General features: G+C 51.3%; 2 protein-coding genes across 3 annotated transcripts; one reads left to right on the forward strand and one right to left on the reverse strand.

The window, feature by feature from the left end:
- The first annotated feature begins 66 nt into the window (after nucleotides 1–66).
- Nucleotides 67–10,921, forward strand: POLH (DNA polymerase eta). Its single transcript, XM_014255945.2, has 10 exons — nucleotides 67–313; nucleotides 412–546; nucleotides 636–877; nucleotides 1,124–1,293; nucleotides 4,502–4,605; nucleotides 5,479–5,598; nucleotides 6,215–6,338; nucleotides 6,957–7,022; nucleotides 7,516–7,679; nucleotides 8,450–10,921. Exons 1-10 carry the CDS (start codon nucleotides 177–179, stop codon nucleotides 9,288–9,290), a joined length of 2,103 nt encoding a protein of 700 aa, XP_014111420.2. The 5' UTR covers nucleotides 67–176; the 3' UTR covers nucleotides 9,291–10,921.
- A 597-nt stretch (nucleotides 10,922–11,518) lies between these two features.
- On the reverse strand, nucleotides 11,519–22,004 carry GTPBP2 (GTP binding protein 2). Of its 2 annotated transcripts, XM_005526923.3 has the most exons (13): nucleotides 21,822–22,004; nucleotides 19,591–19,617; nucleotides 18,806–18,990; nucleotides 18,399–18,507; nucleotides 17,768–17,965; nucleotides 17,321–17,495; nucleotides 16,464–16,683; nucleotides 15,907–16,042; nucleotides 15,463–15,521; nucleotides 14,565–14,736; nucleotides 14,122–14,286; nucleotides 13,540–13,747; nucleotides 11,519–13,443 (listed from the first exon to the last, which is right to left on the reverse strand). In XM_005526923.3, the coding sequence occupies exons 1-12, from the start codon at nucleotides 22,002–22,004 to the stop codon at nucleotides 13,550–13,552; spliced, it is 1,827 nt and encodes a 608-aa protein (XP_005526980.1). In that variant the 3' UTR covers nucleotides 11,519–13,443; nucleotides 13,540–13,549. The 2 variants fall into 2 exon arrangements, with proteins under 2 accessions (XP_005526980.1, XP_005526979.1); XM_005526922.3 differs by having other exon boundaries at nucleotides 11,519–13,747.
- Between the last annotated feature and the right edge of the window lie 809 nt (nucleotides 22,005–22,813).

Raw genomic sequence — 22,813 nt, forward strand, 5'->3', positions numbered from 1 at the left:
GTCGCGGCGGGGACACGCGCACGCCCCACCGCGCCCCGGAGAACTACGACTCCCGACGTGCCCCACGCGGAAAGTACGGGTGCCGCAAAACGGCGGCCAAGGCGGGGCCCTCCGCCCCACCGAGCGGGCGGTTGTTCAATCATTCACTCAGTCGGGCGGGAGTCGGTGGCGGCGGGATGTCGCGGGGCCGGGAGCGCGTGGTGGCCCTGGTAGACATGGACTGCTTCTTCATGCAGGTGGAGCAGCGCCTCGACCCTCAGCTGCGCGGCCGCCCTTGCGCCGTGGTGCAGTACACCGAGTGGCAAGGCGGCGGGTAGGTAGGCGAGCCGGCTTGGCGATCCCGGCTCCTCGTCCCACCCCGTTCCCCGTTGGGCCGGACACGCCCTGCACTTCACCTCCGTGTCTTGGCAGGATCATCGCGGTGAGCTACGAGGCGCGCGCCTTCGGCGTGTCCCGCGGGATGTGGGCGTCGGAGGCGCGGGCGCTGTGCCCCGAGCTGGCGCTGGCCCGGGTGCCGCAGGCGCGGGGCAAGGCGGACCTCACGCGGTGAGAGCAGGGGCCGGGGGTGGCGGCGGCGGCGCGGGCCCCCCTGGTGGCGCGGGGCGGCGGCTGAGCCCGTGCCCGCCGCCCGGCAGGTACCGGGAGGCCAGCGCGGAGGTGATGCAGGTGCTGTCGCGCTTCGCCGCCATCGAGCGCGCGAGCATCGACGAGGCGTACCTGGATCTGACGGGCAGCGCGCGCCACCGGCTGCGTGAGCTGCGCGGGCGCCCCCTGCCGGCCGATCTGCTGCCCAGCACCTTCGTGCAGGGACTGCCCGGAGAGCCCGGCCCCGATCCCGGCGGGAAGGGCGCGCACCGAGCTGATCCCGGCGGGAAGGGTACGCACCGACCCCCGCCCCCCGGGAAGGGTCCGCTCCGCCTGCTTTGTCTCCCCCGAATCGAGAGCGTGGTAAATGGGGCCTGTGCTTTCCGCAGTGAAGGGCTTTTAAGGTGCCTGCGTCTCCTCCCTGTGGTTGGAATGCACTTACAGAAGCCTCCGGCTGCTAGCTTGGACTGGCTGATGCTGCTGGGCTCAGCAAGAAGTGCCATGTCCCCTTGTGATGGCTTTTATGTCCCTTTTCTAGAGGAGCTGCGGCAACGTGGTTTGGACGAGTGGTTGGCATCACTGTCTTTCGATAACCCCGATTGTCCTGACCTGCAGCTGACCATGGGTGCAGTAATTGTGGAAGAAATTAGGGTGGCAGTGGAAGCAGCTACCGGATTCAGGTGTTCAGCTGGCATCTCACATAACAAGGTACGTGCATAACACATCAGGCTGATTTCTTCTGGGTAGCAGAGTCGGAACATGCTGTAGATGTTCTCCTATACTTACAAGTCTCCGTAGAAGATGAACCAACTTGGGAATGCCACCATGTGTGACCACACCTTCTGAGAAATTATAAGACATCTGGAAATGGGAGGAGTTGTTTCCTCAGAACTGTGGGCTGGGCACTCAGCAATCCACTGATTTACTGCCTGGATTCCTGGTACCTAATGAGTGAGTTCACTAGGAGAAAAAGGGGCTTAAGTCTTCCAGAAGTGCTTTCTGTAGAAAAAAACACAAGTGTAAAGCAGGTAATCTTCACCTTGAGTTTCAGGCAACAGTCACTGTAGCCAATTTTACTGACACAAATTCCCAGCAACTCGGAGGCAGAAGAACACCAGATTGGGGCACTGAGGTGAGCTGGGTTGCTTTTTGTCTTTCTGGTGAGTCAGTGTTTACCCTGCTGGCCGTGGGGATTTGGGTGTTGCTCAGTCAGCTGCTGAGAGCAGCTACAGTAGCACTTGGTGCATGACAGCAGCTGCAGAAACAAACAGACTTTGATGCTGCAGCTACAGAGGGTTTCCTGCCGGGTGAAATGCAGGGTGGTTTACTGAGCATCCCTTTTGTTCTGCAGAAGAGTGGGTTATTTATACAGGTATAACTTTATAAAGGCAGGCTCTGAATTTAAAAAAAAGAAAAAATAAAAAAAAATGAAGACTAAATAAATGCTTTGGAGTTCAAGGAAGATATCTTTCATCTTAGACTGCTGCAGAAACAGCTGGTACTACTGCCAGCTGTACACAGGGACTGGAACTTGTTCTGCACTGGCTCAGTTTGAAACTAGAGTAGACTGTGAGGTAGAAATGAGCTAGCTGAGTAAGGTCAAATGGTGTAGAAGTTTTCAGTGGAAGGTATGTTCAATTTGTCTTTTTGCTCTGTTTAATCAAGAGTAAGAGAACTTCCGTGATATTCCTAGCAGCTTCTCCCAGCTTCCATTTTCTATGCCAGCATTTTTAACTTTTTTTGAGAGAGTAAGGACATTGTGATGTACTGTGGTATCCCTGTAAAATATCCCTGAAGAACTGTGTATCTGTAGCAGCAAGCACAGTGCAGAGATCACTACAGTGCAGAAAACTGTGCTGTGCTTCTACAGCCAGCTGACCTCGGTGGGTACCAACTTTTTCTGAAGAACAAAAGGGATGCTCTCAGTAAATCAGCCTGCCTTTCACCCGGCAGGAAACCCTCTGTAGCTGCAGCATCAAAGTCTGTTTGTTTCTGCAGCTGCTGTCATGCACCAAGTGCTACTGTAGCTGCTCTCACCAGCTGGCTGAGCAACACCCAAATCCCCACGGCCAGCAGGGTAAACACTGACTCACCAGAAAGACAAAAAGCAACCCAGCTCACCTCAGTGCCCCAGTCTGGTGTTCTGCCTCCGAGTTGCTGGGAATTTGTGTCAGTAAAATTGGCTACAGTGACTGTTGCCTGAAACTCAAGGTGAAGATTACCTGCCTTATACTTGTGTTTTTTCTACAGAAAACTCTCCCAAGGAACTGCTTTTCCCAATGAAGTACCTTGCTAGAGTACATCAGGAACCCAGGTGATGAATGAGGCCAATAAATTTGGCAGCACCTGGAGGATAATAGCATGTTTTTCTCAAGAACCACTCATGCCAAATTCATTTATGTGCCCTCTTTGACAGCACAAGTGGCCAAATGTGCAGTAAAGACTACAGCTGTGAGGTGTCAACCTTAAGATTTCTAACGCTCCTCACCCTGAGCTGAATAACCTGATGATGACACTGTAGCAGACAACATGACTGAAGCTGTCTGAAGGGCATGCATCTAGCTGAAGGAAATAGTACTGTTTCCCATAATGATTTTGTTCAGTGAGTTGCACTCAAATTGGGATGTTTAGAGTGGGATCCTGGGAGGATCTGTCTGAGGTCTGCTAAAAGCAAGTATTTTCACTGAAGCAAACAGAGAGGGAACATTTGTATGAATTCAGGTGTTTCACGTATGGGGCTCAGGACCTGAGCTGTGAAAGTTCTGAGATGAAACTAGAGTTGAAAATTCTGAGGTTGAAAAAGCTTAGAATCAGTCTGAAATCACTAAACAGTGCTTCTTATGCTCCTCTTATGCTGACTGTTTTCATGGTTTATAAAAAACAACCCGCATGGTTTTGGCTAAGTCACAGTAAGTCAGGAAGTAGCCTGGAGTTGTGGACAAGCAGCAGGATGTCAGTAATAGAAGTGCTCTTATAGAAATGCCAAATCCTGTTTCAGCATGTGCCGTTTACAGAAAGTGACAGAAAAATTAAATTATTTCTCCGTATGAAGTCTCAGTGATTGGTTTGGCTTGCAGCACGTCACTTTATGAGGTGGGTAAACTTGGAAGTCTCCAGCCAGACAAGAAAAACAGTGATTGGATATCTGAAAAGGAATCTACTTTGTCTAGAAATGAGTTCAAGTGTATGTAAGCCTGTAAAATAGACCGTTGATAAGGGTCATAGCTCAATAGGCAGGCAAAAAATTTTGCTTAGTTACAGGATGTGTGGCAAAGCAGTGAAAGAGGAAGTTGTTAGAGTTGTTCAATAAAACCTCAAACACCCAGCTAAACATACTTCAAATTGGTCTGTGTATTTTTGACCCTGTGGTAGCTTAGAGTGGAAAAGGAAGCTGTATAGGAGAACATGCCTTCCAGGCTAGCAGTTCTGCATTTTAAAGGTTTCCTTTTGCAGCACTATGCAAAAGTGCTGTCTATAGAAAGACCACACAGAGAGAAGATTAAAATAGTGATGCTGCGAAAAAGCAAGACAAACACAGAAAATGAAAGGAAAAGACATAGTGAGAGACATAGCCTGGAGAACACTATGGGCATGCTGTGGAAGCTCTAACGTGTTTGCCTGATGGAAAACTATAGCACTCACAACAGATGATAGACCTTTTTCTGCCTGGAGTAAGAGTCCAGCAATTCACAGAACTAAAGCCTGGAAGCAGCTTTGCTTTCAGAGTACCCAGCTAGTGCATGTCAAATCCTGAGGTGGATACTGCCTAAGAGCAAGCAGTGGTGCTGGGCGCACTCCTAGCAACTATTCCAAAGGCAGCTCTTAGAGGTGATGCAGCGCAAGCTGTTAGGTAGAGTCACATTAGGCCAGTAGATGGTGTATAATAACAGAGTTTCCACCCTCTTCTGTTTTACAGACACTGGCAAAACTGGCCTGTGGCTTGAACAAGCCCAACCGCCAGACACTGGTGTCTGCACGGTTTGTGCCGCAGCTCTTCAGCCAGCTGCCCGTCAGCAGCATGTAAGTACCAGGGAGCTGCTGCTTTAGCACAGCCCGGGGCTGCTCCTTGCCACCTCAGCACAGCAATTTGATGTTCACTGATAGCAGCTGGCAGAAGCCAGCAGAGGCTCTCAGCTCCACAGTAACTGCTTGTCAATGCTCCTAATGAATAGAGGGAACCCTGCCAGTGATCCCTCACAGCTGTGACAGTTCAGGGGGGAGTGTGCTTGGGAAGTTGCAGCCCTACTGGTGAAGGGACCACAATCCAAAAGCCTGCTAGCAGCCTGTGGGCATTCTTTCCCAGGATAAGGCTATGCTCAGGATGACTGCTGGGGTGCACAGGTATATGCCAGAAGCAGCTGTGGGCCATAGCTATTCCCCAGTGTGAGTGACAGATGTGCTCACAGATAACAGATGTGGTTTGCTTTTGAGCATCCACACTGTGCACAAGTACTTTTCCTGGTGTAGGGAAGTGTTATCAGCACCACTGCTCCAGAGGAATGGAACCCTAATCCTGCTCTACAGACCTGTGCTGCTGTTCTCTGCTTTCTGTCTCTTGCAAGGGATGGAGAGGGATGTGTGTGGGAAAGGGTCCTATCTGTGTAGGAAGAAGGAAGCTGTATGTGAGGCATTCTTCAGAGCATGGTTTGGGATCAGCTAGAGCTCAGAGTGAAGCACTAAAATTGGGGGATCCAAGGAGCAGTTCCTTCATCAACTCTTACGTGTCTTTTTACTATAAGCAGAAGAGCTGTTATGTGCTAAGTGTTCCTTTAGTCCTGCTAGTTCCTAGCAGCTTTCAGCTGTCCTCATCTAGGAATAGCTGCTGCAATGAGACTTGCCAGTCTCCACATGATGCTTCATTTGTGTTTTCTCTTCTTTGTTTCTCTGCCTTAGCCGTAACCTGGGAGGCAAGCTTGGCACTGCTATCACAGACATCCTGGGAGTAGAGTACATCGGGGAGCTGACACAGTTCAGTGAGACTGAGCTCCAGACACATTTTGGAGACAAAACTGGGTAATGATGAACCACTCACCACAACTTGGCTCTTGGCAGGAATGAAGAGGTCCTTTCAGTCACAGAACCTTTTAGGTTGTTCTGTTGTGATTAGGAAGGTTGGAAGGTAGAACTTCATTGACACCTTTAGGACGCATTGATCTGTTGGGCTCACAGCAGGTTTCCAGTCTTGCCTGCTCCCAGGCACCCTCCCCAGGATAATATTTTGCTTGTCAGCCAGTGCCTCAGTCTTCCTCTACAGCATCCAAGAATGGGGTCAAAGGGCTAATTCTCTGCAGGCTGGGAAGAGAGCAGTCTTGACAGACTCATCACAGGAAATTACAAGGCTGGGCTGGAGCCTGAAGCACAACTTCTGGCCCAGAACAGTGGTTGGACTGCCCTGCAGACTGGTGAACTGTTGCCACTTAGGAGAAGAGGTGGAGGAGTTGTGCTGACAGGCAGTTGTGGCCTGAAGGAATCCTGCCTGTTCAGCTGTAGCTGCAGCTGTAGTGCTGGGGATGAGAGACAGCTGACAACTGAGTGGAACGTAGGGTTCAGCAGGAGACTGATGTGCTGCCCAGTGATGGCCTACCTGTCTGTAGCTGCCTTACCCTCATGCTTTCCCTTTGGCTTTCAGGTCTTGGCTCTATGACTTGTGCAGAGGAATTGAAGAGGAACCTGTCAAAAACCGGTACCTGCCCCAGTCTATTGGCTGCAGCAAGAACTTCCCTGGGAAGTCAGCCCTGGCCACACAGAAGGCGGTAGGAAAAGCCTTCATCTAACATAAGGCTTGGCTTTCACACTGGAGAAGATAAGAGTACCAGTAACTGAGACTAGCTTGTGAAACTGCTGCTTTTCTGCATAATAGAGGCTCAGTGGGAGAAGGTGGTTTGAGCTCTGGAAGTTCCTGTTGACAGATATGCATTGGCAAACTCCTGCACAAAGACGTCCCTCCTAGTTGTAATTTCCTTAAGCAAAACTGGCCCTGTGCTGTTTGAAAGTTATTCACAGTGCCAAGCTTCAAGAGCATGGTTGCTAGAAGGAAGGTAACTAGCCCAAAGAAAGAAGCAGGATGCGCTTTAGCTGTTAGCTGGGGTGAGGTTCCCACTGAGTTACAGGAAGATGCAAAGAGAAATCCAGGACAGGGAACCTAGATTACCTGGCAAAGTCTAGTAGTAACACTGCAGGGCTTGTATGCAGTGTGGAATCTTAGCTGGACTGATTTCTCAAGGTCTGCTACAGATAGGGGGCCTTACAATACTCTGTCCTCTCCAGTCTGATCCCCCACCAGCATTCCCCAGTGTGCAGAGCGTTGCTCTTGTATTGTGGTACTGCTGTGAGCAGAGGCCCAACCTGTCTGTTACCCTTGCTTTGTCCAGGTGCAGCACTGGCTCCTGCAGCTGGCCTTGGAGCTAGAATCCAGACTGAACAAGGACAGGAGCCAGGTAAGGAGAAGAGGTACAGGGACCCAAGGAGGCACACAGTGCATTTGCACCATGAGTGGTTTGCAGGAAGCCGAGGGTGGTATGTGGGAGGGGAAGAAATCTGCTGACCCACAGATATGTACCTGTGTGCTGAGGTGTCCCAGGTAAAGAGGTGTGTGGGAGCATGGCCAGGCAGGATGGTTTTCATCCAGAACACTGCAGGGTTAAGAACAGTCCTTGTCCCATGCTTTAGGATGCAGGGATTTGAAAGCCACTGCACCTTCCTTCTTCTGCTGGACTAGCTGCTTCCCACGTGTAGGACGTGTGGCACAGCTGTACAAGCACTTGTTGTGTATCCCATCCCTTTGGCAGTCACACCAGGCAGGACATGTCCCACCCCACCACCGGGAGATGGCAGGGGGGTGGGGAGGGCTCAGGCAGGGAACAGTCCCCTCGGCTGTTCCTGCTCCTTCCTGCAGGAGTCGCTGGAAGCACAGCTCTACTCTCCCGGCAGAACCACCGTGTGGCCCGGCAGCTGATGGTGGTGATCCGCCAGCAAGGGGACACCCGCCTGTCACGTCTGTGTGCCCTGTCCCGCTATGACGCACAGAAAATGTGCAATGACGCCTTCGCCCTCATCCAAAACTGCAACGTGGCTGGGGCTCACCAGGCAGCATGGTGAGTGTGGGAAAAAGTGGGACACCTCTGTCAGGACTGGTTCTGATGTGGGAGCCAGAGACCTATTGGAAAGGAACTCGAGTTAATTTGAGTGGCAGGAAAAGTGATTCCCAGCACCCTCACGGTAGAGTGCAGTGACCTAGCGGTAGGACAGCCTGGCCTCTTCTGAGTCCCACATCTGGTGAGACACTTCTGTACTTGGAGCTGAGGATTGCTACTGGCTGGGGTTTTTCCAGCTGGAGTGAGGCTGTCCTGGCCCTGCTGGGCTGAAGAAGTTAGCTAAACCTTGTCCTACCCTAAGGACAAAGCTTTTTGTAAGGAAGCCATTGTGGCAGGAAGAAAAATCAGTACACAACTCCTGTCTTCAGTATTTCCTTCCTTCCTTCCTTCTGCTCTGCAGTGAAGGCAAGAAGGTCCTGTCTGTTAAACTCTGACAAGGCTGCTGCTTCCTTAGGGCTCTCTCATCTCACAGCAGCTTCAGTCTGTAGTGGACTAAAAGTCCAGGCTGGCAGTTGGCTGCTCCTGCTCCAGTGCCCTTCCTTTGGGAATTGCTGCTTTGGAAAGAGGGGTTTGCTTTACCCAGCATGGCCTGCTATGTCTGTTCTGGAGGTAGCAATACTAACTTAGTCAGAGCAAACATCTCTCCCATCCCTTGCCAGGTACTACAGTTCCCCTGTCTGTGAATGTTTCGTGTTGTTTAGAGTCTTACTTCAAAAGATTTCTTGCTTTCCAGGCTGGTGTCTGAGCTGATGTTGGTCTGTCCTTTGCAGGTCTCCACCACTGATTTCAGTGCAACTCTCGGCAAGCAAGTTCTCGGAGCCTGTCACCCTCTCTACAGGCATTGCCACCTTCCTGACGGGTGATACCCAGCCTGATGGCACTGCCACCACCAGCCAAAATGCCACATCTTGTGGGAGGGCTGGGGTCAAGTTCTTCAGGAGCCCAAGCAAAGAGCTTCGGCAGAAGCCAGCTAGTGCTATTGAGTCATTCTTCCAAAAGGCAGCGGCAGCAGCCAGCTTGCCCAGTGCTGCCACTGCAGAGTCAGCTGTTCCCAGCTCCCCAGAGCACCAAGAGAGAGCTGCTGTTGGCTTGAGTGTTGGACTTGCCTCTGTGCAGTGTGACCTGGAGTCCCCTGTGAAGCAGAGTCCCAGTGATGCCAGCCCTACTTCTCCATGCAAGAGTCTTCCCCAGAAGTTGCCATCAGATGCTACACTAACACCCTCAACTCCACCCAGCTCCAGGACCCTTCTGAAATTACAACCAGCTATGGAGGGAAACGAGCAGAATTTGCCACCCTCTCCTGAGCTCACCCTGCTGCCTCCTGCCTCTCCAGGGGACCAGCAGCGCTGTGAGAAGTGTGGCCAGCTTGTGCTGGTGTGGGAGTTCCCAGAGCACATGGACTACCACTTTGCCCTGGAGCTGCAAAGCTCTTTCCTGGAGCCCAGCCCTCCCATGGCTCCAGAAGCAGCTCCCAATGCAAAGCCTGTGGCTTCCAGGTCTCCTGCCAAGGCAAAGAACAAGCTCAAGACTCCTGCAGGATCTAATGCAAAACGACCCAAAGAAGGTGTGACAAGAACTTTAGATTTTTTCTTTAAGCCCTTACCTCCTTAACCCTCAGCCACACTGGGTATTTTTAAAGAATCGGAGTTTTTAAAGAAGCAGTGTTTTAAAGAGCCAGTGTTTTTAAATATGCTAAAAAGTTTTTATACTGCCTTTCAGGATTTAATGCTGGAAAGCCTAATAAATTATCTCCACCCCAAGTCTAAGAGGAACTGTAACTCATGAATTGTGTAGCTGTAGCCAGTTCAGCTGGTGGCAGCTAAGCCTGCCTCTGCCTGCCTGGTACTACTAGAAGCTACATGGTACTCTCACCTACACCTCTTGCCATAGGTATTTCCATGGCATCATTGCTCAGTAATTCTGTTCCTCCTATAAAAGCAGCCACTGTAAGTGCAGCAGTTTGTCCCAGGGAATCTCCAGCTAAGCCTTGGCTTGAACCCCTGTCTAATCACCCAGAATGAAACCTTCAACTCATGGTTCTGCTCTGGCTGCAGCTGCAGACCTTGCCCTTACTGTGTAATTTATATGCGGTAGTTTAGCCCTGTTGTTCCTTCTCCCCTCCACCTGGAAGACATTTTTATTCCCTCTTTCCCACACCCCAGGATTTATGTTATATGGTTTGGCAATTCCCTCTGTGTAGCAGTCCATTGCATGATGCTTATCAGCAACTCAGGAGCACAAAAGAAAGACTGCTTCTGTAATAAAAGATTTGTGGAAGCAGTAGCTGCACGGGCATACTTTTTGGTGGGCTTTTTGAAAACTTTGCATTAATTCATAATAATTGCTATTGACACATAAACAGTCTACTGCTAGAGCCCTCACTGGAAGGGATAGAAAACATGCCAAGAGTCACAAAGCCCACTGTGAAAGCTTTTGTCGGGTGTAGAGTGCATCACCACAGTTTTCCTCCTTCCCAGACTCTGAGTGATACTGGATACTGAGTGAACTTGCTGACAGGTACCTGTTCTAGCTATGCTCTGCCAAATGACTTCTTCAGTTCTTTGGGCCACAGGTCACAGTAAAGTGGCCACTCCAGGGCTCCACAGATTACAAGAGCCAACAAAGCAGAACATGGAGGGGACAAGCAGGCACTGAGAGAGGGTGAGACTGGCTCCAGGGCAAGAGAAGTGCTTGCCCTCAGCTGCCTGGCAGGGCTCAGCTCTGCTACACTTTGAGCTGCCTGGAGCCCGCCAGAAGCTCTCCGGCCAATAATTTGAACGTGGTTATTAGGGCGGGGGGAAAGAATGTGCCACGTCAAGGCAGCACTGGGTGGGGTTAGGAAATGCATTGCAGGGAGTTTCATCAGCTGCAGGCTTCCCTTCCTTGAGTAGGGGGGGACATAGCCTTTGAGGCAGCAGATAACGATGTAAACTGCAGCTCTATATCTATGTGCTATTTTCCTCAACTGCATCATCCTAAATGCAGCTGTTGAGCTGTTCTTCCAGCAGACAGCCTGTGCTGGGATGCTACTACATTACTGTCAGTTGGAGTCTAATACTTGACAACAGTCATGAGATTTCAAGAACAAGAAGCTCATCCTGGTGTGTGCAGCTCTGGTAATCAGTAGAGGAAGGGATTATGGAGTCACTCCCACTAATGACAGTCCTAACACTGCAAAGTGACAAGTTTCCCAAAGTCCTCACATGAAGACAAACAGCAACCAGTCTGGCAAGATTGCCTCATCTCCTGTGACAGTGGCACATCTCATTTCCTAAGTGTCTGGTAGGACTGGACTCTGCAGATGCCACTATCTGACACAAAAACAAGTTCCGAAGAGGCAAATCCTTTTGGTCACAAGTCATCTCCACAGGGAGACCTTTCTGCCTCTACTTTTCCCAAGGGAACAGCCTGTTCTCATGGAGACAAGGCAGTCACAAACCTCTTGATAAGGTCAAAGCTATTTTGAAAACAAATCACTGGTTAGATGTGTGCCCTAGAAAGCATGTCTTTAATTAGGCTCTGGGGGAATTTGTGACTGTGAGGAGGCTCTAGCCACAGCCTGTTCCGCCCACAACAGCCCAAAGTGCTGTGCTCAGGGTGACGTGGCTGCCTGTCACCTCAGGCTGCACACGCAGGCTTACTCAGATAAGCCGGGAGCGCAAGATTGTAAACAGCAGCGCGTACATTCTTTCCACACCACAGCGTGGTATTTATAGGGCAGAACGCAGGAAGCTTAGGACTGGGCGAAGGGTAGCCAGCTCCAACTGTGACCCAGCTCCAAGGGCAGCAGGGTAAGAGCCCAGCTCCACCCTCGCTCATTGGACAACTCAGCCAGCAAGCTGAATAAAACATCTTTATTCTGTACATTTATATAGATGCTTGGAGAACTGGGATAATCCCCAGCATTAGAAAAATTCAAGACAACAAAACAGCAATTATGAAGAGCATGGCACCAAGAACAGTCATGCCACAGATGGCAAGGATGAGGTGAGACCAGCCATCAGCTGTTTCAGAAAGGTCACAGCACCCCCCTTTGGGGCAGAAAACACCAGTGCTGCTGCAAGGAGCTGGAGTCCCCCATCCCCAGGCAGCTTTCTTTGTGACCCACTAGCACCAAAGAGAAGAGCCTGCTGGCAGCTGGGGCCTGTCCTTACAGGCACTGGTGAAAAGGCCATGCCATTGGAATACCCAGCCGACTGCCAGAATGGGAATAAAAAGGGATCCTGCTTGAGTAGTGACCCTGAGCCAGCATCTCCTTTCTCTCTGCTGGGGATGCAGCAGTTTTCAGCTGGATCAGTGCTCCCTTTGAGGGACAGGTCACTCCTGCAACTATTAAGCTGCCTTCCGTTCATTTACGCCACCACTTGACAGGCTTCCCTCACCTCAGCATGCTCTTGGCAGGGTGCAGACCCCACCCTCCCACCCCTCGATTGCCTTGCCCAGTGCAGAGACCCACGGCCCTGCACAGCCCCACAGCAGCGCCTGTGCCAGTGACCCAGCAGCAGAACCTGCTCTCACGATGGCAGAAGGGCCGCTGGGGTGTCCAAGTGCTATCACAGGCCCTTGCCCTTCCCTTCAGTCAGGGCTAGCAGGCCACCACACCAACCAGCAGGGCTTGCTGAAGGCCTTTTGCTCACAGCAGACACATTTGGTCTAACAGTCAACAATAAAACCAAAAGCCTATGTACAGCTTTACAGACCCTGCTGCAGCCTCCAGGCTACACAGCAGAGCTGCATGACAGAGTGGGAGACCTGTGCTCCACTCTATATTACAGAGTCCTTGCTGGCAACATCAGCTTTCTTCTGACAACAAACATCAGTGGCAATGGAAAGAAAGGAATTCTTGCTCTAAGAGAAATAAAAACCATTCCACTGTCAAAACAGAAGTTACCTGGTTTTGTGTACGTAACACAGCCTGTCCTCCTCACGCATTAAGGCAAGCGTGTGAGGAACAAGGTGGGCTGGGAACAGCCACACTAGGGACCCCATTGCAAACCACTGCTACCAGTGTGCAGAGGACACCTTCAGGTGAACATCCATATAAACAACCTACTCACACCAGCACAGGCCTGGGCCCTGCTCTGCTCCACAATGGCCTCCTGTCCAGCTGCTGCAAGGAACAGATGCAAGTACAAACTCTGTCTTCATGATGTTATGTCAGGAGGCTGTGCCACTCAGAGCAGCCACAGCTTCCCAGGAGTCAGAAAGAGGGATGCTGAAGAAATGTGTACATGTGAGTGGAGAACAGGACATCTGTCCAACAGTAAGACACTCAGATTGGAGTTAACGCAAAACCAATGCACAAATGGACACACAGCAGATTAAAGCCAACCAAGATTCAAACGGTTAAAAAGTGTCCTGAATGCATTCTGAGAGGTTCAGCCAAGCCCTTGTTGTGGGTAGCATGGCCTCTTCCATCCCCTGCCCAGAAGGATGTGCTGAAGGATGACTTGAGAGAATACTGTTATCAACCCAGTGTTCAGAGAGCAGAAATGGGACCAGACCTTGTGTCAGATGGAAAAACATCCCTTCACTGCTTGTCTTCAAGGGCGCTGCGCCTCCCAACCAGCAATTTTCAAACAGTAAACAAAGCCAAAACTTGCTTGCCCAGGTCTGCAGGTACCTCTGATCTATTCCGAAGGAGGGCAGGGTAATGAAAGCTGCAGGCGATGTGGAGAACATGCTTAACTTGTCCCACGTACGGCAGTGAATGCAAGAAACTCTCCCATGCTCCATCTCACAGTGCAGAGGAGGGACATCCACACTAGAATGGGACAGCAGCAGCTCCAGGCATTGCTCAGAAAGCCACAGGAGCTTCCAGCCTTCTCCCCAGGTGCTGGTGAGTGGAGATTTCTCTGACCTGCTGGTAGTCAGAAGCTCAGCTGTCCAGGCCCCAGGGACTCCTCCAGGCTGTTTTCTTTGGTGGTGATGGCTTGGAGGTCAGTGACATGCCCAATGCCTTTGGTGACTCCTTCACGGAAAAGTAGTTTGGCTCCAATCTTCAAGTATTCAGGATGCTTGATGAACCTGAAACAGACAACTGCCTTCTCTCCTGTCCGCAGCTTGTCCTGGAAAGACAAATGGGAGAGCTTAGATCCATCTCCCAAGCTGATGTGTGCAGGAAGAGGTACATGTGGATGGTAATACGATGAGGCAAATAAGCAGCCTTCTTCAGACTGCATGGCATGAGCCCTTCTCATTACTGTATACCTAAGAAGAGACAGGAAGACACAAGCTTCCTGAAGAATGGAGAGTTCACCCCTCAAACATGTTTGGAAGAAAAGCAACAAAGTGGGCAGGATAAAGGGATGGAGTCTGCTCCTAGGAAGGGACACAGCTACTCAAAATAACAGCAGCTCCCAGCTTTACTAGAGGGCGTGGTGGAATCCCAACAAACCCCACGGGGAGATCCATCTTCCTCCTCTCTCTTCCCATGGCCTACCTTTCCATGGATCTTCTCTACGACAGCTGTCTGTCGCACATTCCCCACGTGCACCGTCACCTGGAACCCTTTCCGGAAAGTTGTGGCATGGAATAACAGCACGATCTCGGCTTCAAACACTGAGCAGATGGTTGGGTTCATTTCTGGGCTCACCATGACCATGCCCTGCAGAACAAGCCAAGGCTCAGACCAGTTAGGCCCAGTCCTCGTGCTTCTGAACAGTCCCCAAAAACACAAATACACCTCCACTCTGTGACTTGGGTTTGCATCCCATTCTTAGCCTTGTACACATTGTACTTTGTAACCTGGCCATTTTCTCCCCTTCCAGCAAATTTCCTGCAAACATTTCTACTCCATTCCCACCCTGCCAATGGGGGCTGTCCACAGAAGCCTCCGGCCCTGCTCACTGAACCAGTGAGCAACCTGGCAACAGCACGACTAACCTTGCGCAGCAGGGAGCGGTCAAAGGGTCCAAGGGCCAGGGTGGCTGCCTGCCCAGCCCGCAGCACGCGGCAGGCAGAGCGGTTCCGTTGGATACTGCACACTTTCAGCCGGAGGAACTTCCCATCATCAGTGGGACCAACCACCAAGTTCTCCCCTTCTCGGCAGATCCCACTGCCCAGGTTAGAAGACCAGGACACAGTTAATCAGGAGACAAAGACATTTCACCCTCCAACCTGAACGAATTCCCCAGAGCCAAATCTATGGACTGTTACCCTGGACCAACTAACAGGGACACAAAGCTACTGAGAACCGGGATTTCTTACAGCAGGAGTCAAAGCCACACTATCACTCTTAAGAATCCCAGGTACAGACAGGGGCCATTGCACCCCCCAAGTGCTCCGCCACACCACTGTGTTTCTGGTGGAGACACCTCAGATGACACTCTTTCAGTGTGGATGTGCTGGTGGCCGAACTGCTCTGATCTCTCCCGACCACAGAAGGATGTCTGCCTTTTCATGGGGTAGTGTGCAGTTAACCCCTGCTGGAATCCGAGGATCTACCTTTTCCATTTCCTCCCCCTGCTTGAGGAAGGAAGAAGGCAACTCCTTGGGATCGTGCCTAACCTCTGCCAGCTCTAGATTCCAGCATGTCTTCTTTTAGCATGCTTCAGGATCACATTCCTAATCCAGCAACTTTAGAGCAGACTGTCTGCTTGCCACCACCTGATCAATGGTCTGCTCATGTAATTTCCCAGCACCCTGTAGGGTTCTACTCTCACTCGCCACAGTCATCTGGCAGAAGTCAGGACAGAGCCTCACTTCTGCAGCACGTGACTCTAACCTAGAGGGAACTCCAGCAACCATTCACATCCACACGTATCTGCCTAGGCTCACTTACCTTGACAAAGTTCCTCCCACAACAGTCCCCACCTCTGGCACTGTATAAATTTCATCGACCTGCAGCAAGGCAACAAGGATGAGATGCTCAGACAGACAGCTATGAAAGAGCACTCCAGAATGAGGACAAAGAGCCTGCCCCTTGTGTGGAAGGAGGTGATCTCTCTGCTGCTCATCAGACACCATTTCAGAGCTTCACCAGCTCCCACTACCTTCCCATTAGAGGAACAAACCTCTGTCTTTTAAATAGCAGCCAAAGAAATTATATTATCCCTGAGACAGACATCCAGCCTATCAGGCTTTTCTCAAGGACCTTTTTAATGTCTCTCAACAGTCCAGGAGTTCACCACATCTCTACCTGTGGTGTCCATATTCCCCAAAAGTCTCTCCCATGGCACAGCAACAAGTCCAGTATCAGAATTGGAAACAAACTACCCGTACCCACCTGAAATTCTGTAAGTTGCTGCATTAATTCTTCCTGCTCTTTACTGTTGGTTAGTGGAGGGAGGATGTTGAGGAAGACTTTCAAGAGATCCAGGTTCTCCCCAGAAACACTGGACAATGTGAAGATTGGGGTGATGCTGTCAAGACACAAATAGACAGAAATAAGCAGAAGGCCACAGTGCAGCTCCAGAAGGTTTTTGGGATTCTGACCCACAGAAAGATGGATACTACACTACACTACACCAGTCCAGTAAGTGGCTAAAGCAGGAAGGCTAGCACAGTAACCCCTGCTTCAATGTTTGGTCAAGGCACCAATCCCTTGTCAACACACATTTTTCTCATAAAGAAGTAACTCTAATGCAACCTTTGCTCCCAGAGCCCAGAAAAAAGTTTGGGAGGGGAAAATGCCTTCTTGGAGAATGCAAAGGTAGGAGACTTGACAAGGAGCAGAGATGTTCAAGATGTAATCACCTCCCCTGTGTTCACCCTTCCCCAGCTCTGCATGGCAGCCCAGTCTGAATTGCCTGCTCCCAACAGAAGAAAGGAATGGTCCCTTACTTGGGAGATTGTGCAAACTGTTGTGCTGCTGTAACAGCATCGTCGTCTGAATTCACAAGCAGGGGGAGCTTGTTGCAGCCTGGCTGTTTCAGGATCCGCTCTAGCTGCTTCACTGTCCGTTCCACAGTGGCTTTTGAACACAAGTCGACTTTGCTGATGACAATGAAGAAGGGGACCTTGAGGGCCATGGCCAAGCCCAAGTGCTCTCGTGTTGTGCCCGCTATGGGAGACAAGTGAGAGTGTAGGTACAGCAGCAGTTCACCACTGTAGCTTGTTTATGCTGATAGCTTGTGTGTCCTGGCTATCCCACAGGCACAGTCTAGAGATTTCACTGTAACTGCTTAGTTCATCATGCATTGAAGAAGCACAATTATTATTTTAAACAAAACCAAACATCAGTCCAGAAAAATAAAAAACACCAAGAAATTTTGTGACTGATCTGTTTGCTTCATTAAGATGCAGTAGTTTTCACTCTTTCACCAAAACTTGCCAGAGAACAGTCACAAAGATGTCAGAGATAGATGTGGGAGAACTCCAGATGCCTTTTTACAAGACTTTGGGATTCAGCAGCCCTAACATGTCAAAGCTGTTTTCTTCTCCAAGAAACACAGCCCCAAATCCCAAATAAAGCCTCTTTGTCCAGGGTACAGTTTAATGGGGTCTACAGCTGGTAAGAGGATCTCAGATTTACTCCCCTCCCAGGCACTCATAGGCAGTGGCTTACAAGATATCAGTAGAAGCTTACAAATTAATAAACTTTTCTGACAACCATTCACAGCTGACAAGGATCCATTCCCCCCACTCTCCATTCCTCTTCACATGTTGCAGTCAATCCATGCAGGCAGGGAAACACTCACCAATGCCAGTGTTGGCACTAACCACCAGCATGGCAAAGTCTGGGCAGTAGCTGGTGAGGCCAAAGATGGTTGTTTTCAGATACTTGTGGTGACCAGCCAGGTCAATGAAAGTGATCATTTTGGAAGAACTCTCACAGATCTCTTCTGCTGTCCGGGAGTCACTGTAATTTACCACCTAAGGGATAAGGAGTTGGTGAGAGAGGCAGGCCCAGCAGGCAAGTAAAGAAAACCCAGCTCTTATCTATCCACTTTGATGTCAGAATTACTAAGTAGAGATCATCCACCGTGGGTGCAAGAAACAGTGTCTATTGCAAATGAACAGCCAACACTCAGGTTCAGCTTAAGGGACACAGAACTGTGCCACCTCTCTTCCCTCACTCACAGTTCTAACAGGAGGTTAATCCTATTCTCCTCCAGCTTTCTGAGTTCAGCAACTCACTCTCTCACCTCTCCTTTGCTGTTGAAGCCGAGGATCTCAAAGCTGATGCTTGATGTTCTTCCTGACTGGATTTCATGGAGATGCCGGAAGAGGTTGAGGCGTGCTCTGCCCCGCCCATTGTCGAGCTCTCCTTGTGTTAGGACACCCAGCAGTGTTGACTTCCCCGAGTCCACATTCCCTAGGACAGCTACTCGAAGGTCTAAGAACTACAGGAAAAAGAACAAAGAAATCATTAAACTTAACCACTGTTGTGCTGAGCACAGAAGGACTACTGGGCACTGGAGATGCAGCTCTGTGAGCTTCCCTACATCAGGGACACTGTGCAGTTTAATCTTGTTCAGATTAAACATTAATCAAACCATTGCCCAGCAGTCGTGATATGCTCTCTGGAGTTGAGATGTGACATATCAGGCTTTGATATCATAAAAAAGGCCATTTGCTGCAGCAAACCTCTAAATCCTTCCTTATTTGCACATGGGTCTGAATCAGAGCCACTGCCATGGAAGCAAAATAACTTTTCACCTCTGATGCAGACAATCTCCCATGCTGACATGCCTCGATCACATCTTAGACAGAAGCTGCTCATATGAAGCCTCTAGGTCTCTAGCAGGAGAAGACAGCCAAACCACAGGTCCCTACCTGCTGGTTGTCAGGCACCTTTCGGACAAGCACCTCCGTTATCTTCCTTGGAACATCGCTGTCGTAATCAACCTCCCTCTCCCGCAGCACCGTAATGTCAGCCCCAACCCTGCCACAAAGACAAAAGGAAGGAGTGAGACACACTTGTACTTGGCAGCTCTTACACCTCTATGAAAACAGCTGACAGAGTGAATGGGGTGAAGGCTGTGGATAGCAGGGAAGGAGCCTCAAGCTTCCAGACAAAAGCCCTATAACTTTCCTCATGTTTCCAGAGCCTCAGGACTAATGGAATGTCAGTCATACAGGAGCTTTGTAGGATGCAGCTGCTCAGGAGACTCCAGGGAGAGAGCCTCTCTACCAGAGGCTGCTCATGCTCATGGGCCCTGCAGACAGAAGGGAGCACGTACTTCTCTGCCATCCGGCGCAGTGTCTTGAGTGAGGCTCGCATCTCCTCCTCCGAGAGGCCCACCAGCAGCCCATTGTCCTCCACGCCGATCTGATAGACAGCCTCACCTCGGCCCTCCTGTAGTCGCCACTTCATCTGTGTCACCAGGTGTTCAAAGCGATATTGCGAGGGGTTCACCAGCTTTAGCTGTTTAACAGAGGGGTAGTTCTAGTCACAGCCTGGAGGCAGAGGCAATCCCATGGCCCAATTCCATGAAGCAATGCTCCCAACTCTGACCCACTGCTAGAAAGCACAGTCTGTATTACTGTCTGAACAGAAGCCATGGGACAGGTGAGAAGGGGTTTCACAAAGGTACAAACATATGATAGAGGAACTTTCCCACCTCGTGACAAAGGGACCTGTACCCTGCCTGCTGCATGGTTAAAGACAGCACTCTGGGACCAATCTGTGATCCAGGAGCCAGTAAGTGCAAATGACAGAGCAGGCACAAGAAAGTGGTAAATCATTTTCAGGGATATCTGCATCTTTCTCTCAAGAAAAATACAGTAGGCATCATATACTAGAAGAGATTCCTAAAAATGACTACTGAGATCAAACTTTTCCAGCTAAACATACTGGGTAAAGCTTGGCACAGAGACGCAGAAGATGAATGGTAGTTCCTTAGTGCAGTGTCCACTTTTCTGTCTTTTCTTTGGCCATGTTACCCATACAGTCTTTGGTTAAGTTACTCACTGCAAAATAACCCTGTGGGAGGAAGACCAACTTCTGCAACCTCAGAAGACTCACCTTGTACTCGATGTTCCCATCTTCTGCCTGGTCAGAGAATGAAATAAGACAGAAGAGTTAGATGCTGTGCCCAAAGGGACTTCTACAGGCACCAGCTGCCCATATATTCTGAAGCTGGTGCTGAGGATTTCAAAGATAGGGAAAGTGGCAGAAAGTGAGTGTGTTAGGTCCCAGCCTTCTGCCATTCTTTCCTATACTCAACAGAACTTCCTTCTTTTATAGTTTGTTTGTGCTGTTGGCATCCCACATCATGAACACCAGAGGACAAAACTAGAGTGGGGCACAAGAGTTATACCGTCTGGGGGAGGGGGATTTTTTTCTGGACAGTAAAGAGTAGGGCCACCCTAACAGTCACACAGAGAGAGTTCCAGTTTCAAAAAGGCACAGGCCAGCATATGATTTAAAGCCTCCCCCCTCACCCATCCACGACCCACAAAATGCCACCCACAGCATCCCATTCCCACCCTATCCAGCAGCTTCCATCCATCCAATGTTCACAGAAACACAGGCTGGAGAACAAAAGCTTCTGCTTCCTCTACTGCTCATTGATACTCTCCCTTACTCAATTAGTTTTTCATTGACTCCCTTCTACATCTTTATGTATCTTCTCTCTACAAGGAATGACTACAGGCATAAAGAAGCAAGGTAATGACTCCTTTGCCAGCTAGTCACTGGCCAGAGAGTTCTGGAGAGCCAGACCCGATTGGGACTGTCTGTATGGAATATATGCTCAGAAGTACTTTCTCAGGAAAGGCAGAAGCCAGATGAGGCTGTAACAGAAAGGCCTGGGTACTCATCAAGCTCACTTCAACCAAAACAGGCTCCAGCTTTCCAAAGAGAATATTTTATTTTACAATTAGATATACAATATTTAAGTACTTTTTCCCATTGATTAAGTATAAGGACCACTAAGAAAGGGCTGGAGCCTGCAGGAAGCCACATACTCTGTCAGATTAAATGGGGCTGGCAACAGTAAGCACTTCCTTCTCCTCTGGATACCTATTTGCATGTCAGGAGAGGCAACAGCCCTCTCCTTGCCTTCCAGCACAGCTCCTAACCACAGCGGTGCTTACAGTGGCAAAAGGCCAACAGAAGTTCTCAATTGTCAGCTCAGTTCTCTGGCAGCAGAGCTATGCCGTGAGAAAAAGGTACTCGTAGCAGGTTTTCCTCTCTTGCCATCTACCAGCTTTCCAGTTCTAAGAAAAACCCATTCACCTACTGCACTGTAGTTTAAATAAGAGAGTGGGTCTTCTCCAAGGCACTTGAGACTATGAAAGCAACAAGCCTGGACTTGCAGGGGCACACACTGCACAGGGTAGCCAGAAACAGGAAGCTGTGCTGAAACCACAGGGGACTGTCCAGCCTCCAGCTGAGAGGAGCAAGAAGTAAACTACGGCTGCAGGGCACTGTCCTGCCCGTGGAGAAGATCTAACAGTAGCAAAGCGCTGTTTACCCATCTTCCCAAGAGTCCCTTGTGGAGGAATTGCTCCCTCCCAGCACAGGCTACTAGATATTTTACAGAAATCTCACTGACTGGGGCCAAGCCAACGTGATTCTGCCCACAGTGACAGTTCTATGAGAGCGATGACAACTGCCCCAGCTGAGCACACACCCACGTACCTACCAATGCCACTTCTTCCTGCTGCAGGAGACAAGTGCCTCACCCTCTGTCCATACCATCTGCAGCCCCATGGAGGGAAACAGCTGTCAAATTAGCTGGGAAGGGAGTCACCAGATCCCGTTTGGCAGCTGGAAAGGGGCTCAGACCCACCAGATCGTCTCTCGGGCAGAGAGAGATGCAAACGGGATGTTTGGAATTACGAGGCGAGCAAAGCTTTATTTTCGAAGCTATTTCGAAGGCAGGCGGCAAAGTGCCCACAGACAGACGCCAGGCAGCGCGATGCTACTCACGGACAGGGGCCGGTGAACCCCGCAAGGAACTCGCTGGCACCAGGGGCGCGAGCACGGCCCGGAGGCGAGCCCGGGGCAGGCGGGCACACGGCTCCCGGGGCTCCTACGGCTGCTGTCCGCCCGACGCCAGAACGCCCCGTGCCAGCACCTCCAGCCAGACCCGCCACCCAACCTGCGGGATCCGACCGTGGTACCGACCCGCTCTGGGGAGGGCACCGACCCTCCGGCCCCTCCCGCCCCTCAGTGGCGGCGCCCCGTGCCCCCGGGCCTGGCCCCACTCCCTCCCAGGCTGACAGGACGCGGCGGCCGCCGCAGCTCACCTCGGGCGGCAGGTACGGGGGATTGTTGGCCTTCCCTCCGCGGCTCCGCCCGTTCTTCTTCTTCGTCTTCGAGCCACCGCCACCGCTAGGCGCGGCCCCCCCGCGCCCGCGCAGCGCTCCGCCTGCCCCGCCGCCCGCCGGCCGGCAGCAGCCCCCGAACAACTCCGACACCCGCGAGTCCATGGCGGACACCGCGGCCCCGCCGCCCCGCTGCAGAGCCCACTCCGCTCCCCTGCCCGGCCCCGCCGGCCCGGCTACGGCCCCGGCGTCACCGACCGCCGCGCGGCGCCCCGGGAAAGCGAGTCCCGCCCGCCTACAACGCCGAGAACGCACCGCGCGCCTCCCGCTCGAAACTACACCTCCCGGCGTGCCCTGCGGCGCGACCACCTCGCTCCCGTACGGGTTCCATCCGCGGAGGCTGATGGGAGTTGGAGTCCGATGGAGAGGGCGCCGCCTGTCGGCCGCGGCCGACGACGCGCGAGATGCCGCCGTTCCCCGGGATCTGCGGACTCCCGTGGGTTACCCCTTTGCAGTTTACAGCCCCGTGTTCCCTGGTTATTGACATCGAACGATCAGTCAGACTGGCTTCGGGAAACTGGGGCACTTTCGAAGCTGTTTTGGCATTGGAGGTATCTCATGACTACGCAGAAGCAGCAGCCCGATAGAGAGCGACCCCAAAGGAGACATTTACCATCCAGCCTGGGGGGCGGCCGGAACAGCGAAAGATCCTCTAACTATGAGCCGCATCCCCTCACTAAATGTATTCCTAGTCTCCAGTTCCACGGCCACTGCGCCTTCTCTTTCCCCTCGGCATGCCCGGGGGAGGCATTTGTGTTTGAGTACAAAAGTGTACATTTGTGTTTGTGTACAAAAGACAGGTGGCCGCGGTTTCCGTAAAGCTGCCTCGGAGCGGCTTCTCCTGCCGTCCCGCCCTCCACCCGCCGTGTGCTGTAGGCGGCACCCAATGGGGTGGCGGGCACAATGTTTCCAAA

This window comes from Pseudopodoces humilis, chromosome 3 (assembly GCF_049639895.1).
Source record: "Pseudopodoces humilis isolate 2021_Gansu_Grassland_sample_001 chromosome 3, ASM4963989v1, whole genome shotgun sequence".
Classification (NCBI taxonomy): domain Eukaryota; kingdom Metazoa; phylum Chordata; class Aves; order Passeriformes; family Paridae; genus Pseudopodoces; species Pseudopodoces humilis.

What these genes read in the sequence shown, in the direction of transcription:
- POLH (XM_014255945.2), top strand. Translation starts at nt 177, where the DNA reads ATGTCGCGGGGCCGGGAGCGCGTGGTGGCCCTGGTAGACATGGACTGC. An exon ending in CATTTTGGAGACAAAACTGG is followed by an intron (nt 5,599 to 6,214) that starts GTAATGATGAAC and finishes TTTGGCTTTCAG; the next exon opens with GTCTTGGCTCTATGACTTGT. An exon ending in CCCTGGCCACACAGAAGGCG is followed by an intron (nt 6,339 to 6,956) that starts GTAGGAAAAGCC and finishes TGCTTTGTCCAG; the next exon opens with GTGCAGCACTGGCTCCTGCA.
- GTPBP2 (XM_005526923.3), bottom strand. Translation starts at nt 22,004, where the DNA reads ATGGACTCGCGGGTGTCGGAGTTGTTCGGGGGCTGCTGCCGGCCGGCG. An exon ending in CTGCGCCGGATGGCAGAGAA is followed by an intron (nt 18,508 to 18,805) that starts GTACGTGCTCCC and finishes TCTTTGTGGCAG; the next exon opens with GGTTGGGGCTGACATTACGG. An exon ending in ACCGCTCCCTGCTGCGCAAG is followed by an intron (nt 14,287 to 14,564) that starts GTTAGTCGTGCT and finishes CTTGTTCTGCAG; the next exon opens with GGCATGGTCATGGTGAGCCC.